The sequence below is a fragment of the Neomonachus schauinslandi genome, chromosome 14 (genome assembly GCF_002201575.2).
Source record: "Neomonachus schauinslandi chromosome 14, ASM220157v2, whole genome shotgun sequence".
Classification (NCBI taxonomy): domain Eukaryota; kingdom Metazoa; phylum Chordata; class Mammalia; order Carnivora; family Phocidae; genus Neomonachus; species Neomonachus schauinslandi.
In genome coordinates, this window is record NC_058416.1 from 7666422 (window position 1) to 7685492 (window position 19071).

The 19071-nt window shown below is 35.5% G+C and overlaps 1 protein-coding gene across 1 annotated transcript in view; it reads left to right on the plus strand.

Moving 5' to 3' along the window:
• RTTN (rotatin) overlaps nt 1–19071 on the plus strand; it is a 150799-nt gene that overhangs the window by 48484 nt on the left and 83244 nt on the right. The window contains exons 20-27 of the mRNA XM_021686411.1: nt 2113–2201; nt 2789–2906; nt 7235–7331; nt 8126–8191; nt 10750–10938; nt 11882–12121; nt 13331–13475; nt 17430–17584. Of these exons, the coding sequence (XP_021542086.1) occupies nt 2113–2201; nt 2789–2906; nt 7235–7331; nt 8126–8191; nt 10750–10938; nt 11882–12121; nt 13331–13475; nt 17430–17584 (1099 nt within the window). The remainder of the gene's footprint in view (nt 1–2112; nt 2202–2788; nt 2907–7234; nt 7332–8125; nt 8192–10749; nt 10939–11881; nt 12122–13330; nt 13476–17429; nt 17585–19071) is intronic.

Sequence of the window (19071 nt, forward strand, 5' to 3'; positions counted from 1 at the left end):
AATCTACCATATTTTCTATCTAGTTCTTTTCAGAAAAAGTATGCTGACCCCTAGTCGAGATTACCATTATTTAACCTGTAGAATGTCATTTGATAGAATTATCTTCCTTCTAAAATATTTATAAAATTTTAATAGTGAACTGGATGTTCCTTTCTCAATTTATGTAGTACATGATTTTTTCAGTTTGTTCCATCTTGGGTAAGAAATCAATCAAACAGTACTCTGTAGGTAGATAAAATAAAAATAGTGCATTGTAACTTTGTATTTTCTTTAAAGGTTTATTTTAAAAAAACAACTAGTAAAATACATTGCTAACTTTATTTGTAGTGTTGTTATTCCACAGGCTTCCATTCTTTGTGTTAGTTTTTTATCTTTCCCTGTATGTGATGTATGTCATTTATCTTTAATATTTGAGAGAAATGATAATTTTGCACTTACATAAAAAGATTCTAACCTGGAACATGGGATGTATTTAATGTTCCTGCCCTGACGTTAGTGAAAACTGGGATGAGAAGAGTAATTTGAAAAAGCATACCCAACATATTTGTGGCTTTAATAATGGTACAGACTACAGAAAATAAGGCTCTAGAAAATGTGGACAGCCTTGGCTAAGAAAATCATAAAACTCTTTTAGAGAGTATTCTTCCAGTATTCTTAATTACAAAAATAAAGCTTATTATTTTGGTATACACTGTTGGCAGGTAGTGGAAACTTTGTATATATTGCATATATATATGCAAATAGGACAACAATTTAAGAAAATTTGTCTGCGAGATGTTAAATACTTATAACTAATCTATAAGCAGCTAGAGATTTTGTTGCTAGTGATATCAGTAGTGTGTGTGTGTGTGTGTGTGTGTGTGTGTGTACGTATGTCTAACTATATTCCGGCTGCACCAAGAGAATACCACAGACTGGGTAGCTTACGAACAGTGCAAATTTATTTCTCATGGTTCTAGAGGTTGGAAGTCTAAGATCAGGGTGCCCACAGGTTCAGTGTCTGGTGAGAGCCAGTTTCCTGCTGCAGAGACAGCTGTCTTTCCCTGTGTCCTCAGAGGGAGAAGAGGCCTCATTCGCAAGGGCACTAATCCCCTGCTTCAGGGCTCCACTGTCATGACCTAATCGCCTCCCAAAGGCCCCACCTCCTCATATCATCTCACTGGAGAGTAGGTTTCAGCAAATTAATTTTGGGGGAACATAAACAGCCCATAGCAGTGAATACACACACACACACACACACAGTCACGTATATATGCTTATTTAAAAAGTTCATATTTTTCAAATGTAGAGTATGTTATAATCCCTTACCTTTTATATTTGCTATTGACAGTTTTGAGGTTAGAAATCTAAATTTTATTTATTTATTTATTTGGTAAGCTCAGCACCCAGTGTGGGGCTCGAACTCATGACCCTGAGATCAAGAGTCATGTGCTCTACTGGCTAAGCCAGCCAGGCAACCCTGAAATCTGAGTTTTTATTAGCAGAAAAATGACCATGTTGCAAGCTATTAACATTACTTATAGATAATTCTAAACCTTTTGAGGTGATGGATTTGGAAAAGAGAAGAATTGTCAATGAAACAATATAAAGAAATTAACTTGTCATGTACAAATAATTCATTTGTATACTTAAAATTCTAGTAGTTTTCAGGGTCTGAACTATTTGATTTAATTATTCTTTTTTAATAGCTTTTGAATTTTACATTGTAGAAATAAGATGTGCTTGTTACTTAAAAGTTTTCAAATAGTTCAGATGTGTAAAGTAAAAGTTTAAAGTTTCCTCTTCTAATTTCAACACCAGGTGTAACTATATTTAACGGTTTGAGTTGTGGATACCTGCTCTGTATTTTTTTTTTCAAAGATTTTATTTATTTATTTGAGAGTGAGAATGAGAAAGAGAGAGCACGAGACAGGGGAGGGTCAGAGGGAGAAGCAGACTCCCCACTGAGCAGGGAGACCGACACGGGACTCGATCCCGGGACTCCAGGATCATGACCTGAGCCGAAGGCAGTCGCTTAACCAACTGAGCCACCCAGGCGCCCACCTGCTCTGTATTTTTAAAACTACAAAAATATTCTTTAACTCTTAGTGACTTCTTCTTTTTTGTCTACAGATATTAAAATGCATGCTGTGGTGAAAAAGTTACACTTAATTGACAAGATAATTGAGTATTTAAATGAATGTGTAGGTCAGGATGGTGAGGTAAGACTAACAGTATATCTAGACATAACTTCTACAGATTGGTATTTTTATTATTCAGATCTGAAACTAAATTCAGCTGAATTTGGGTAAGTACTTGGAGATTAAATCCTGATTAACACCGAGTACCTTGTTTGTTTATTTATTTATATATTTATTTTTAAGATTTTATTTATTTGACACTGAGAGAGAGAACACAAGCAGGGGGAGCAGGAGAGGGAGAAGGAGGCTCCACGCTGAGCAGGGAGCCTGATGCGGGGCTCAATCCCAGGACCCTGGGATCATGACCTGAGCCTAAGGCAGACGCCTAACTGACAGAGCCACCCAAGGGCTCCCTTTTTTTTTTAATTTCTAAGAAGGGGAGGGTCTTCCTAAAGGAAAACTAAAGTTAAGTTTTTTGGGATGTGTAAGCAGAAGTATATACAAAGCTTATTTTCAGTGGAAAATAATTCTTAATATTTATTTGCATTTTTGTTTTACACAGTTTTGATGAAAAAGCATAAAATTTAGAATAAGTTAATATTAGAGTATATTTTATCTTGCCTTAGAAGTGATGTTAGTAAAATACCTGTGTTTTCCCTTCTGGCCAGGTCATAGAATGTTTGATTCAGCCATGCCTCACGCTCTTGAGGAAAGTTCTGTGTGCCGACCCGGTCATGCGCATGGCCCTCTCACAGCAGTCTTCTCTTTTGACCCTGTTATTCAGAGGTGAATAAAATAAAGTCTGCTAATAATGGGATCAGTCTTAAGCTTTAAGTGTTATGCTTTAACTGTAGGTCACATTTACTTTCTGTTTTACTAACAGAATAACAAAGTTTTTTAGTGAATGTGCTGCTGAGAATATCTGTTGCAATGGAAAGTGTTTCTTTTGTGGAAATTTCCTTGTAATCCTGTTACTGAGGAGACCTCAGAGCTGAGAAAGGCTGAATCCTCTGATTGGTCTTAGCACATGGATGTGGCTTTCATCTGGTGCTCAGTTACCTGTTATCTATAAAGAGAGCAGGCTGCAGCTGCTGTCATTACAGCCTTCTCGCCCATATCTGTTTCCACAGTCTTGGTTTGCTTGTGCCTTTACATCCTGACCTGTGGTGTGGTATCTGATTATGTCATTAAACTGACAGTAAGAGTGTACATCCTGTCTGTGTGGAGTGGGAACTAGACCAGCCTGAATGACTCTGAGCATTAGTTTATTATAGAGAGTGATTTTTTTTTTTTTACCCATTTCAGTTTGGTTGTAATTTACTAATGTGTTTAGGTAGAAAAATTCCATGTAGTTTTGTTCTCTTTTTCTTCCTTCTGACTGTTTCCGTAGAGAGCTTGGTAACATTCTGTGCTATGTTCTTTCTTAGAAGTTTAGGCCACTGCTTTTAAATAATTCTACAAGATGCATCTTGATCAAATGTCTCAATATGCTTAACCTTGTTAATTATTATAAGTGATATTTATGTTCAAAATATTACTAGAATATAGGTTAGAATATAGTCATTTTATTTTAGCATTTTCATTTCTTCTGATGCCTTCAGCTTGCCAAGTGAAAAGGACACAGTTCATTTAATGTAAGCATTGAATATAAGCATTGGTAAAGGTCCAAACCAGGTGAAGTTCTAAACAGACTCAGCGTGTCCAGGCTCATGCAATCTTGAATAGTGTATAAAATTTTACAATTTTTAATAGATCTGGAAGAGTAACAGTTGTGGATCTTGAGTTTTCTTTAGTCCTGTTAATTATCTTCCTAATAACCTCACTCAGTAAAATTTAGTCCCTAATTTACCTTTTCTTTTTTCTTTTAAAATTTTTAAAATTCTTATTTTTATAATTTTGATTTAAATTATTTATAATTTTGATTTAAATTATTCAAGCATTCATGAGTACTTACTAGATTCAAAGGCATCAGCATCTGTACCCTTTTAGTATTAGCAATTTTTCTATTTCTTTGATGTTTGTGAGAACTATTTCAGTGAGTCTGAAAATGAATTACAGCATCTCTTATTAATGGATTTAGTTTCAGGGCAAAATTAGTTTGTTTTTTTTTTTAAAGATTTATTTATTTATATTAGCACATGTGTGTCAGCAGGGTAGGGGAGGGGCAGAGGAAAAGGGAGAGGGAGAGAATCTCAAGCAGGTTCCTGCTTAGCACAGAGCCCCACTCAGGGCTCTATCCCACAACCCTGAGATCATAACCTGAGCCAAAATCAAGAATCGGATGTTTAACTGACTGAGCCACCCAGGCCCCATGGCAAAATTAGTTTTTTAATCAAGTACTCTACCAGGAAATTCATTCCTCAGTAAATATTTATTGAGTACATGCTATGTGCTAGGTACAGCACTAGACCCTTGAGTTATATTGATGAGCTTGGTAAATGACCCTCTTGAAGTTTACAGTATAGTTGGAGACTTCAACAAATACACAGTAAGGCATAAAAATATTTATAATAGTGGAATTCCTGGTGCCAGAGGGAAGTGTTCCTGAGCAGATTGGGTGGTGGGAAAACATCAGAGGATGCTTCCAGGAAATGTGGATCCAAGCTGGAATTTCAGAAATGAGTGGTTCAATTAGAGAGGGTTGATTTCCAGATAGAGGGAGTCACGGTTATGTGTGAGAGAGAATGTGTGTTTGAAATGGTGGTTGGTCAGAAATGACTGGATTTTGGGGGCTTCTGGGGTGAGGGGAAGATGATGAGATGAGGCACGGAGGGCAGTTCATGCAGGGCCTGGTAGGTCACAGAAAACGGCACTGAGAAGCCATTTAAGATTATTACACTGAGGGTAATGTGTTTTAGAAAGATTATTCTATCCACAGCATGGAGAATAGATTGAAGGGGAGTAGCAAGTAATCTGCCAGACACACTACTTTTATTATAAATTTTATGTCATGACAGAATCCTACCCCGACAGAATTGCATGGTGAGAACTTAACTTAGAACCCATTTATTACACCATTTTACAGTGAGGAAATTGAGATCTAGAGAGATTTATCGACTTGGTCAAGGTCATAACCAGATAATGGTGGAGGCAAGAGAACAACCCAAACTTCCTTACCTTTGTTGATTTGTTTTTGTTTTAAATAATTGCAGAACTTCTACATCCTTATTGTAAAAATTTGAACAGTATGGAATGATATAAAGTAAAATGTCAGAAGTTTTTTAAATTTTCTTTTCTTTCTCAGTTTCCCCAAAGCAGAATGTGCTAGGTATTGCTTGGCATATATCACTTAGAATGATCTTTTCTTTACACTCATGTTGTATTTTTTATGCTATATACTTAAGTATTGTGTTGCTTTTTTTTCAACCGACAATGTATTTTGAATATTTTTCCATGTTATTACATGTGAGTCTGCCTTCTTAAAAAACACAAGATCAGAAAACTACTGCATAGTGTTTCAGAGTTTCAGTTTGCCATATTAATATTTCTCTCAGATTTAACTGTAATAGTAATCTTGTTTTATGATCATCTTGTGCATACTCTGTAATTAGAATTGCTGGGTCAAAGAGATTTTACAGGATATGATTTGGTTCCCCTCTACATCATTCCCACCAGTGGTATTTAAAAGTGCTTATTTTCCTCATAACCTTGATAACACCGAATGTGTCTCTTTTTTAGTTCTTTAATATTATTGGTGAAAATAATATCTCATTATTGTTTTATTTTTTATTTTTAAAACATTTTTAGTGCAGGTGATTATCTTTTCATGTATTTATTCAAATTTCTTATTCTATGAATTGCCTATTTTTCTGTTGCTTTTACTTTTTTTTAGTGACTTGTAGAGTTTCTTTATATAACATAAATATAAACCTTATGTCTGATTTTATGTTGATTTTCTTCCAACTTTTGTATCCTTTTTACTGTATTTATTATTATATCTTTAGCCTTAAGTATTTTATGGAAGTATATAAAGCTTTTCTATTGTAGCAACTGAGGTTTCCATCATGCTCTAAAAGGAGGGCCTTCTCCAATTCTGAATGCAGGATTTTAAATAGGCTTCTGTTCTTTCTCTTAACATGTTTATAGTGTTGTTTAAAAAATTTAGATCTTCATGTAGAACTGATTTTGATAAATAGTGTAAGGTAGGGATCTAAATCTATTTTTCTTCATATTATAGGCAGTTATATTGCAGTAATTTCTTAGGTACTTGGAAGTATGATAGCTCATCCCACTGATATGAAGTGTCTACTTTATCACAAATTAAATTCTTACATGTATTTGTTTCTTTTTAGCTCATTGCTGTTTTTAATCATGTCAATTACATGTTGATATTATCCTTTTCTTAAGGTTAGGAAAAGTATCTTCTTTTGAAATTAATTTCTTCTTGCTACTTTCCTGGATTTGCTAACTCTGTATTATGTTATTATTCCTGTGTGATTGGTATCACCACCGTACCTATTTGATTAGAATTTCATAGTTATCAAGCACTGAAAAGTCGTAGCATTAGGAATGGTACCGAGGTGGAAACTAAGGCTTATTAATGCTACAGTATTTGACCAGGCCACTTTACTACTAGTACGTGATGGTGCTAGCTTTAGGTCTTATTAGTTCAGAGCAGCTTCCTTTTCCATTATCTTGTAATGAACAAGACATACGAATTAAAACAACACCAATACAAACATGGTGTTTTGAAGGCAAACTCAAGTTCTATGACTGTATGTTTGTGGGAATGGGCAGAAATAATCAAATAAGGAGATCTCTGAATGAGCAAACTTTAGCTGGAGGTAAAGGACTTGGCAGACCTCCCTAGAAGCTACATCACTTTGCTTTTTTGAGAAACTGAAAGTACATAGTATCTAGTGAGTGGATGGGCAGGTGCGTTTCCTGGACCGGCAGCGTGTGGGATTCACACGCTCCAGCCCAAACCTGCTGAAGCAGAAACTCTGTTTTAACAAGCCCTCCTGACGATCCACATATGTCAGTGTATCTGGGTTCTTGTTGCAATTCTCTGAGAATGACATCTCTTCCCTTGGAGTTAAGACATTTTAAATTTGAAGTTCATTTTTCTAGAGGTAAAAATATTTCATGAAGTTATGCTTCTTTTTATATCTTAGTTTCGTTGATATTTCATGAAAATTGTGCTGTTGTGACAGAAGTCGGAGCATTATTTTGTCTTCTGTTATTTGATGAAGTATCAAGAATGGATATGTGGTGAGCTATAAGGATTGTAAAACTTTTTTACTCTTAATTATAAGATTTCTGATGCAGTCTTATAGCAATGTATGGAAAATTTCTGAATTATGAAGCTTATGCTTTCCATTTTGGTTTGAGTAAGCAGTATCAAAGAGCCTATTGGCTCAGAAAGTCCCATGAACTTATTTATTTATTTATTGTTTGTTTGTTTATTTATCAGAGAGAGAGAGAGAGCAAGGAGGGGGAGAGGCAGAGGGAGAAGCAGGCTCCCGGCTGAGCAAGGAGCCTGATGCGGGACTTGATCCCAGGATCCTGGGATCATGACCTGAGCCGAAGGCAGACACTCACTGACTGAAACACCCAGGCGTCCCTCCCATGAATTTTTAATTTGAACGTTACTAAGCATAAAATTAAAAAAATTACTGCAGTAATTTTTGTCATTAATACATTTTTCAGTATATACTTTTCTTTAATATTTTATTAAAAAACCTTTGGGAAGATGTTTAGGATGGTAATATCTGACTAACAATGACCTTGAGCAAGATCCAGTGGGAGGGGGACACAGATTCACCTGCCAGTACAGTGCCCACATTAAATGAGTAATTTATTATATGGACTTCCTAAGCACTAGTTTACTCTTTAGAAGCAAATCTAGGTAGTAGAAAACGTGTTGTAACTATACAAATGATAGAGCCAATTGCAACTCTTATTTGGAGATTCAGTCAAGGAGCAAATTGTATTTGTTGGATAAAACCATGGTTTACTCATTTGTTTCTTTCCTTTTGTGTGTGTGTGTGTTTTTAATGAAATAGGTCTGTTAATCCTTCCAATAAACCTGCACCTTCGGTCTTCAGTTTGCCTGTCTCAGTTTTTAGAAGGTAAATGATTTATTGTTTTGACTTTTTTTGAAGGTTAACGGTTTCAGGAAGGTTCATCTGGTATTTAAATCACATGACTTGTAGTGTTTTAATGTTTCCTCACAGTGGTGCTTCGGAGAGTTCAGTAAATGCATTTCCCCTTCCCCATCTTTCCATCTGGATATGGTTTAGGTGTACAGAAAAGTTCGAAGAACTATGCAGTGAACGTGTGCTTACTCTCTTGCTTACTCTCTCAATGTATTTATTTATTTATATGTAATTTTTCTCTGATGCATTTGAAAATAAGTTTCAGACATAATTTTACTTCCCTCCTAATTATTCTAGCATGTACCTCCTTAAATTAAGGACACTCTCCTATATAACCACTGTACCATGCATGATCACATCTAAGAAAATTAAAAATAATTCTATAACGTGATCCAATTTCTCAAGTTATATCCAAAATAGTAATTACTCTTGGAGGAGAGCAAGGGGAGTAATTGATATGAAAAGGGAACAAAGAAACTTTCCAAAAGGATAGAAATGTTCTGTAGTTTATTCTGAGTGATGGTCATACAAATGAATGCAAATGTAAAAATTCATCAGGCTATATATAAAAAGAAAATCTGTATAATTTAAAGATAAGTAAATTTTGCCTTAATAAAACTATGATTAATTTATAAATAACATTCCATAATTTGGTAGGTCTTATTACACGTACTATAATCATTTTCATTGCTGTATAATACTCTTGTTGTATTTATTTACCACAATTTATTCATTCTCCAGTCAGAAGGAATTTGGGTTGATTCTGGGTTTTTGTTCCTGTATCCACTCCTATAAACATGTATGTTTCCTGGTATAGTGTGTAAGAGTTCCTTTTAAATATATTGTTCAGAGTGAAATTCCTTGTTTGTAGACATCACCCACTCTTCATGGTCTTTAGATTTGGCTAAGTAATCAAACTCACACGACTTAAAATAGGCCTTGCTTGGAATGAGATTCCATGTGTGGGTGCTGGGAGCTATCTCGGCTTAGAAGACCCGTGTGCTAGTAGGAAATAACTTCTTGAGCTGAGGGTGCCACAGGCATAGTTTCCAGGTCCCCACAAAACATGTCACGTGTAAGAGCCTCGGCACTAAGCGTTGCTCAGGGCCGCGGTTTCCCATCGTGCGTTTATGGTTTATTCCCACACCTCCCAGCCCAGACATGAGAGTCATCTTTACCGTAAGCACAAACAACAGCTCAGTAATATTGTTGACATTCCATATCTATTTGGTTGTCCTGGGGCAAAGGGCCAGAATTCGCTCAAGATAAAATTTGTCCATAGAGAAGAACCAAGGTTTTGTTATTCCTTTACTCAGTAATGTTGTCATTTTAAAAATTGTTGCCCGTCTGGTCGATGTGTAGTGTTTTTTCAAACTGGTTGTGATGTATTACCCTGCACTTTTCATTCCTTTCTTCCTTCTTGTTCTTTAGGCTTAATTTGCAGTTCATTTTCTAACTTACTAAAGAATTCCCCATTAATCAGTTGCCTTGCCTTTTTTTATTCAGTGTGAGTCCTTTCAAGTGGGCTCTGTGTCCTTTTGTCAAGGCCCCATGAGTCTGTTAATATTTTCTTGTGTTTTAGTACAAAGAAATATCCAAGAATCACCTTTTATTTCCCTATTTGAGACCTAGTGTTAGCCATTTATCTAAGGATTCTTGGTTACTTTTGTGGAAAATTTCAATTTTTAAAAGTATTTTCTTAAACTATTCAGCCTGCTTTATATGTAGAACTCTCCCTTAGCTTCTTTATTGAGACACGTGAAATGAAAAAGCACAGTAAAGTTCCCCTGAGAAATCTTACCCAATTGTATTTATCTAATATTAGTCACAAATATGTGAATTAGGGGTTTGGGATATGTTTTTTTATCAAAATTATTTTTTAACATTTGAACATGCTAGACGTTATTGTCCTGTAAAACACTGTTAAACTTGGACTGGTTTAAGAGCTGTTGCTATTGTATCTGTTCTTATATCTAAAAATATTTCTGGGTCTTCTTGGTGACACTGGTGGTTGAGTTTATTGATGATGCAGTTGTGTTCAAGTAAAAATATTAGGTTGTGATTTTGTCACTTAGTGATTCCTGTGAACATAAGGCAATTCATTTAGTCTCTTTAATACTCATTTTGATTATCTGTAAAATGGGTATCAGTGCCATGCATGGAACTGAATGAATGGTGGATAATATATAGCGTTTGGCATAAAGTAGGTGCTCATGTTCTAGCTGAAACCCTTTATGTGTGACTCACTGTAGCTGCAGGCCTTGACCTGAAGGGGCATTAATCATCTCTGCTAGCAACCCCAACACAACACAGAATAAGGAAGTCTTCACGCAAGAGTTTAAAAAGTATTTTTGGGAGTTTAGAGGATGGCAAAAGGATAAATGAAATAATATGTACAGCATGACTTCAAAATAGGGGCTATGAGAGTGAACTCCATTATTGTGAGAACTAGCCCTCATTTATAGCTCATCCTTTTATAGTAGTGTTTAAGAATTTCAAAGTTCATAATTATTTGTATACATTTTCTTTAGGTATCATCTACCGGTGCGTGTAGTTGGCCACCATGCTGTGAGTCCTTACTCCATAGTTTTGCCATTATCTGCTGATTGTTTGGCCTTGAAGCCGGTCTCAGACATGCTGAGAATAGCTTGGAACTTGTCCTGGTATCATGGGAGTGATAATCTGTTGAAGCAAATGAATTCTGAACCTAAAATCCAAGAGTAAGCTGTTATGTTTAGTTGAAAAAGTGTTCATATTTAACAAATTATAAGTAACTAGTTTGGTTTTATTTTTCCTTTAGGTCAAGTGGCTTTTTTACTTGCTACCATCTGATCTTGTTTTTCCACTGATTATTATAATTTTTACTTTGTTTTAAAGATTACATGTGTTCATTACTTTTTAGAAACTATCACACAAGGAAATTTTTTATTATTATGTAAATGACCATGCATTGCATCATTAGTTTTTGATGTAGTGTTCCATGACACAAGGAAATTTAAATTAAAAAGCATGTGCTCTGTGCTGTTCTAGAGATTATATACAGTTTGGTTGGTTATAATTTTTAAAATTTTTATTTAATTTTTTTCAGAGAGTGCGCACATACAAGCGGGAGTTGGGGGGCTGGGGGGCAGGGAGGTGCAGAAGGAGAGGGAGAGAGAGAATCTTAAGCAGGCTCCATACCCAGCACAGATCCTGACACAGGGCTCGATCTCACAACCCTGAAATCATGAACTTAGCTGAAACCAAGAGTCAGACCTTAATCAACTGAGCTACCCAGGCACCTCAAGTTTGGTTAGTTAATGGATATAAATCTCTAGGGAAAGTAGTCTGGATTAGAGTCAAATTTCAGTAAGTATATATATAAATGTTATCATTGCTCTGATGATGTAGATTACTTTGGAATATCCTAATATTCTGATCTATCATTGCTTTCTTGTTTGAATGAAAGTTATATTTCTGTAAGCAGGAAAATGTCAATACAAACACTTAGGATGCTAACATAAAACTCTAATTGACAGATATATACCAGATTTTCTTTTGGCCCTGAGTCAGCCTTTAAAATGAAGATAAAACAGTTTTTTGGAGAGAGTTTATAATAAACCTAAATGTGAACTTTTATTTAAATAGTTTTATGTTGCTCCTCCTTTGTTTCTTTTTGTTTAGATTTTCAGATGCACTGAAGTTACACACAGAGGACACCCTTGCTCTGCAGGTGACACACACAGCTAGTGCACTGAGGGACTGTCTTCGTTCCATCGTCGAGGCTGCAGCTCACAGGGAAGTGAGGGCTGCTATCACAAGCATGAGTTTTTATCTTCTGAATGACAGGCTGTCTTTAAAGGGTGGTGCTGGCCCATGTGGGGTGACCTTGAAGTGTTTGTCTTGGCACACCACACTGAACAGGTCAGTATATACAGCTCAGGGCTTCCAGTTTCAAAGAGCAGGATTGAATCGTATTTGGGTCTATCTCCGTATCTTTGAAGATAAGAGCATGTATTCTTGTTGCTATCGTTAGAGAAATGTTTTTTTTTTTTCAGTAAGAAAAACTGGGATTTTCATTATGCGTAGTAAATATCTAAGAATAGCAAAAGAGAAAAATTTTCTTAATCACTGCATTTTGGAATTAATAATAAACAATACCGTTTTTATATCCTATCAGAAAATCTTATTTCACTATCTCACAAAAGCAGATGATTAGGATAAGACATGGTTGAACAAAATGAATGTTTATTGCTGTCCACATTGTAAGAGAGCCAAGACCATTAGTGAACTGACGGAGAAGTTTGGTACACCTGCAGTGGGCTGTTTTGTTTTGTTTTGCTTTTGTTTTGTTCTTAAGAAAATTCTCCTGCTTTTCTTTTTACCCTGAATTTCATGAAGTTGATTGCCATGTGTGGAGATCCTTTAGTAGTTACTGGGAAGCCTCTAGCTCGTAAATTCCACATGTTTCACTGGTAGCAGATGGCTGCATCGGAGACAAGACGGACAAGCAGCCATTGCCAGTAGCTTTCCATTTTAATCTTCATGTGAATTTAGTGTAAGATGTATAACTTTCTATTAAACATAATGTGTGCAACTTTCAAAGTGTGAGGTTAAGTGAATTTCCGAAATAGGGACTCAAAATGGGTCACTCACAATTCAGATACCTAATTTGGCTTTTCCGCTGGTGTGTGTTGCAATCAGCCAGTGCTTCCTTGTGAGAGAGGTGGCAGTTGAGTATCAGGGTTTTTGTAAGTTAGTTGTTAAAACACAGCCATTCTTAAAAATGAAATTGCGTAAACTTACAGTTAAATTCTAAGAAAAATAAAAGTAATGATTATGCTAATATCATCACTTCCTGATTATTTTGCAACATGTTATTGACACCTGTGTTCTTGAGGTGATTCATACCTATTATGTCTGTTGTGAAAAGGCCACACAATGGTGTACTGCCGTGTTGTCTCTCTGTGTGTTATGTTGGTGGCTCGCAGTCAGCAATGGGGGAATATTTGCACTATGAAAACTGGCAAACACAAGAAATCCTCCCACTCCTTACCTGGTTGTTAAATATTTATCAGCACACCACTTACTGTAAAGAGCTAGAAACCATGATAATTGTCTTTTTTATTGTAGGTTTTTACAGGTGCTTCCTGCTTGCACTGAGGATGAGAAACTGCTAATAGATATCATACATTTTTTAAATAAGTTATTGAAGGAACAAAGAAAAAACTCATCAGTAGAACTTCTAAACTGGCTTCTAGAATTACTTCTTAGACATGTAAGTGTTAGTAAGGAATTGGATTTTAGGTGTGAGAAATAATTTGTAAAAATTAGTAATGCTATGTAATGAAAAAGCATAATTTTTATATAGCCCATGTTTAGTAAGTAGTCTTCATGTTGTATGAAAGTGTTTACTTAAAACTTTGGAGTAGAGAAGATTTTTTCCAAGAAGTTACATAAGGTAGAACCTATAAAGAAAGAAATCTATAAATATGATTATAAAAATAACGTGGCAGTGAATAAGACGAAAAACCTGTCCTCATGGAGTACATTCCAGGGGGTGGAATGGACAGAAAACAAAGATTTTCTGCAGGTGGGAGCAATAAGTGTGAAGAGGAAACATAGATAACGAGACAGAGCTAGGCAGGCATGGTGGGATGCTACTTTAGACATGATGGTCAGAGAAGGCTCGCCTCTTTGACTAACATTTGGCCAGGGCACTGAGTTCAGTGTGGGAGTCAGCCATATAGGTATCTAAGGGAAGAGCATTCTAGCCAGAGAGGAAAAAAATGCAAAAGCACTTAGTTGCCAGGGCCATGTTTGAAAAACAACTAGAGGTCCATGTGGCAGCAACAGGATGAATAGAGTATGGTGGTAGGAGATGAGATCAGAAGGATATTCAGAATCAAGCTCAAATAGAACCTTGTAGGCTATGGAGCTTAACCTATATGAGAGAGAAAGCAGGTGGAGCGTTTTGAGCAGAAGAGTTACATGCTGTGACTTAAGTTTAATAAGATCCTGGTAGCAGCTGTCTCCGGAACCATAGGTAGAATGAATGGAAGCTGGGAAGCCTACAGTAACCCAGGGGAGGGATGGTGGTAGCTTGGCCTAGAGTGGGAATGGGCGAGGTGGTGGAGAAGGCAGCTCTCTCGCTCTCGCTCTCTCTCCCCCTCCTGCTCCTCTCCTTCTCTCTCTCTCTCATACACACACCTGTAGGACTGTGACTAAGTGTGGAAATTATGGTCCTGGACTACAATTTAAATGTTATGAAAGATGAAAAGCAAAAATAGCATCACTAACAGAAGCTCGGAGATGAAAGGGAACATAAAATACGTCCAAAATACCATAAGCAAGGTGCTATGTGTACATGACTCTGTGATTGGATTTTGTATTATGTTCTTTGATATGCCTGTGTTTTCTGAAAAACTACACTTTTAAATTATCATAGCAAGTTTTTCTTTAATAAACTTTATTTTTTATATTTTTCTTTGGCCATTTTTTCTTTCAGATTAACTTTATTTTCAATTTGTGTAACTTACAATGAAACAGTTATCCAGTAGGAGGGTATTTATATGTAAGTTTTATTGACTTCTGTATGTATGGCAAGAAATACTTTAAATATAGTTAAAAAGACATGATAAACTGAGAAAAATATTTATAACACAAATGAGAGATGATGGACTAATTTCCTTAAAGTACATAATAAGTGAAGCCTTAATAAGATGATTGAACTCCCAGAATACATAGACTTATAAATTTTGCTCTCCTGGTATATTCTTGAGGATGATTTCAAAGTACCATATTTACTGTACTTTGATTTTCTTGTATCATTTAATTGTTAAAATTAACAAACATTTGGAGGCAGTTATTTTCTGACCATTTTTGATAAAGCAAAACAGTAAAACCTTATGTCACTATAGTTCCTCCTTCAGCTTTTAGGCATGCTTAAATATTTTAGAGATTGGATATTAAAATATTATTAAAAGAATCTTATGAAGCTTTTCCTCTGAGTTTTTTGATAAATCGATTTTTGATCTATAAATTTTTTATAACTTCATAATCTTTTTAGTCTTTTTTTAAAAAGGATAATTTCTAAAACAGTCTCCTCCTTAGGTTGAAGTTCTTGGATTCTGAGAGTTATGGTTGCTTTGGGTTGTGAAAATAGCAGTTATAGTGGGCTTAGGTAGAATCTTTTCTTGAAACTCTGTGTAATAATTCAGTGGTTGCTTAGGAGACTTTGTACATGGTATATATGGTAGAAAAATAACTATGCATATTAAAATATATTCACCTAAATTATGTAACTATAGTTAAAACTTTACATTTATTATGAATTTTATAGTATGTCATGAGTGCTGATGCATATTTTATAATTTATTGATAGTTTTGAAATTAAAATGAAATTTCTACAAAATTCTAAATGATTGTACTGTAATTTTCATGCAGTTTTAGAGAAGGATTTTTGGTATAATTAAATATATTTGACTTTGTATGGTATCAAGGCTGTCTTTGGAAAGCTTTTACTTTGTCTCATATGTTATCATCACTGGTGTTATGAATAACAGTAGAGTGAGCAAAAGGTGAGCAGTGGACTTAAGCATCCACTATTAAGAGAGTTTACTCTCTGTCATGCTACAAGGATTAAATTATTAAGTTATGTAAAGAGTAACGTTCAATATAAAGGAAGCTTGAAAATAAAGCCAAATGCCTTTTAATCATCTGAAATGGGTAAAATAAGTGAGAGATGATTTAAGAAGGTCAGTAAAATAGTATTTCCAAAGGAATTGTTTTCTATGTATGGACATAATATGAAAAAGTATATGAAAGCCATGGCAAAAACTAGTAAAATTAGGCAGAATACTTGAATACTTGATCAGGCAGAAGATTGCGAATAGGAAGTATAAAGAAAAATCAGCTAACTTACTGAGGGAAGATTGAGAAACTTTCTCTTGTGAAAAATTTGTATGTTTTATTGGAACATCCATTTGTTACAAATATTTTAGGCACTTAGGAATTTATGACACCACTAATTTACATTTTAATATAATGATGATTTTGTTAATATATGTAAAATCACCTAGAAGTGCTGAGTTTGAATACCTTTCTTTTCAGAATGAGTTTTTTGAGGGAAGGTCATAAAAGTGGGGCCGTAATTTTTTTTTGGGGGGGTAGGCTATTCAGAACTATTCAGCATATGTCTCTCTGTGTTGGTCGACTTTCACAGGCACATGTGCACTGAGAGTTCATGGAGGGCATTGCATGTCCTATTGTAGGTTGCTGATGGATGGTAAAGTGGATGTGATGAGTGGTAACTGTGTGGTTAAAGAAAATGAGCCATTATTATAGAAATTGTTGCTTTTTAGAGGTTGGCGGTGACAAAGTAATGATAATGGTAGTTGGTTTAAAATTGGGATTGAATACTAATGTCTAAAGACAAAACCTTCACGTATGATTAAGCACTTGAGATCAGTAGGGATCAGTAGAGAGACATCTCTTTATTGTATATGAGGAATGGTAATTCATCCCATATTTTAGAAGTGATGTTGCTGAGGTTCACTGAATCTCAATATTAACATGTAAAGTTAGAAAGGGAAGATCTCAGCAAGTACTAGCATAAACAAGTTATTAACAATGAGGTTTTTGGGAAGAATCTTAGTTTTAGGTGTATACATACTGTAACATATTAATCTATCAGTCAGGAGTTTCTACTTAATTTTTATGGGTATATCAGGATTAATAATTCCTGATAGTAAAACTATATTTTACCAAGATGGAGTTTACATTAAAAACAACTTTCTTATTTTGTCAGTATTTATGGGACTTGGAGGGAAGGTGAGTATAAGTCAGCCTCTCAGTTTTGTTAGAAATACGGAATTATAATTGTGTGTATGTTTATATGCACACAAAAAGAATAGTGTGCACCAGTAAACTAATAGAGACTGTGTCTGTGAAGTGTGATCATGGGTGGTTTTTGTTTTTCTCTGTGTGCTTCTCTATATTATACTCAGTTTTCTATAATAGATGTGCTGTTCTTTTGTCAAGATAACCTATGAAGCACCTTTTGAGTTTAGAACATAACATCTCTATTGATGCACTAGAGACCCATACCGACTGGCTGGGTAATATAACTCTTAGGTAGTCCAGAATGTGATATGTAGCAAAAATCTCTATAGGAAACAACACACAGCTCAATTAGAGAGTAAATACGTTTTTTTACAAATATGTTTTTTAGAGTCCAAACCCATTATTAGACCTGCTGGTTCTGACGGAGTCACAGGCAGGAGAGGAAGCGGATGACATCCGGACTGCTGTCAGGCAACAGCTCCAGAAAGAACTGATTGCTCTTTTCAGTACCTTGCTTCTCAGTGTCATGGCAGTTACTGACAGGTACCGTTTGTCATTGAAGGTTTGGGGACATTGATATAGAACCTAGTTTCCTTTTGATTTCTTTTTTTTTTAATAAAGATTTTTATTTATTTATTGAGAAAGATAGTGATAGAGAGCATGAGAGGGGGAGAGTCAGAGGGAGAAGCAGACTCCCTGCCGAGCAGGGAGCCCGATGCGGGACTCGATCCCGGGACTCCAGGATCATGACCTGAGCCGAAGGCAGCCGCTTAACCGACTGAGCCACCCAGGCGCCCCTCCTTTTGATTTCTAAATCAAGGAAGAAAGAACTCAATAATAGTCAGTTGTGGTCTGTTTGTTTTTATTTCAGTGGAATCTCTGGTATAGACTGATTGTTATTTCATACACACACACACACACACACACACACACACACATGCACGCAGTATTTTGCTGTCTCTAGGTTTTAGGTCTTAGTCCTCTCTTAATTCTCTGAGCAATTATAACCATTTCTATGACTTTATGACTGTTTTTGCATAGATGATTTTTAAGTGTGTATCTATAATTCTGACTTAAAATTTTTTTTTTAAAGATTTTATTTATTTATTTGAGAGAGAGAATGAGATAGAGAGAGAGAGCATGAGAGGGGGGAGGGTCAGAGAGAGAGGCAGACTCCCTGATGAGCAGGGAGCCCGACGTGGGACTCGATCCCGGGACTCCAGGATCATGACCTGAGCCGAAGGCAGTCGCTTAACCAACTGAGCCACCCAGGCGCCCTAAAATTTTTTTTAATTAGATAAAATTTACTATTTTAACCATTTTAAAGTACACCATTGAGTGGTTTTAATGTGTTCACAATGTTGTTCAACTGTCACTATTTAATTCCAGAATATTTTCATTATTCTGGAAAGAAACTTTGTACCCATTGAGCAGTTCCTCCTCATTTACCCCTTACCCAAGCCTATGGCAACCACTAGTCTTTCTGTCTCTATGAATTTGCTTATTCTGGACATTTTATATAAATGGAATCAGACATATGTGATCTTTTGTGTCTGATTTCACATTGTGTTTTCAAGGTCCATCCATATTATAGCACATATCAGTGCTTGTTTCTTCCTATAGCTGATTAATATTCCATGTATAGATATACCACATTCTGTTTACCCATTTTTCTGTTGGTGGACATGTGAGTTGTTTCTACCTTTGATTATTATGAATACAGCAGCTATAAACATTTGTGAACAAGTTTTGTGTAAACACATGTTTTTAATTCTCCAGTATATACTTATGACTAGAATTGCTGGTTCATGTGGTAACTCTATGATTACTTTTTTTTGAATTTTGTTTTCCATAGTAGCTATACCATTTTACATTCCCACCAGCAATGTATGAGTGTTCTAATTTCTCAACATCTGCCCTAATACTTCTTATTATGGCTATCCCAGTGGTGTAAACTAGAATCATTTTGGTTTTGATTCCATTTCCCTAATGAGAAATGATGTTGAGCATCTTTTCATGTGCTTAATGAT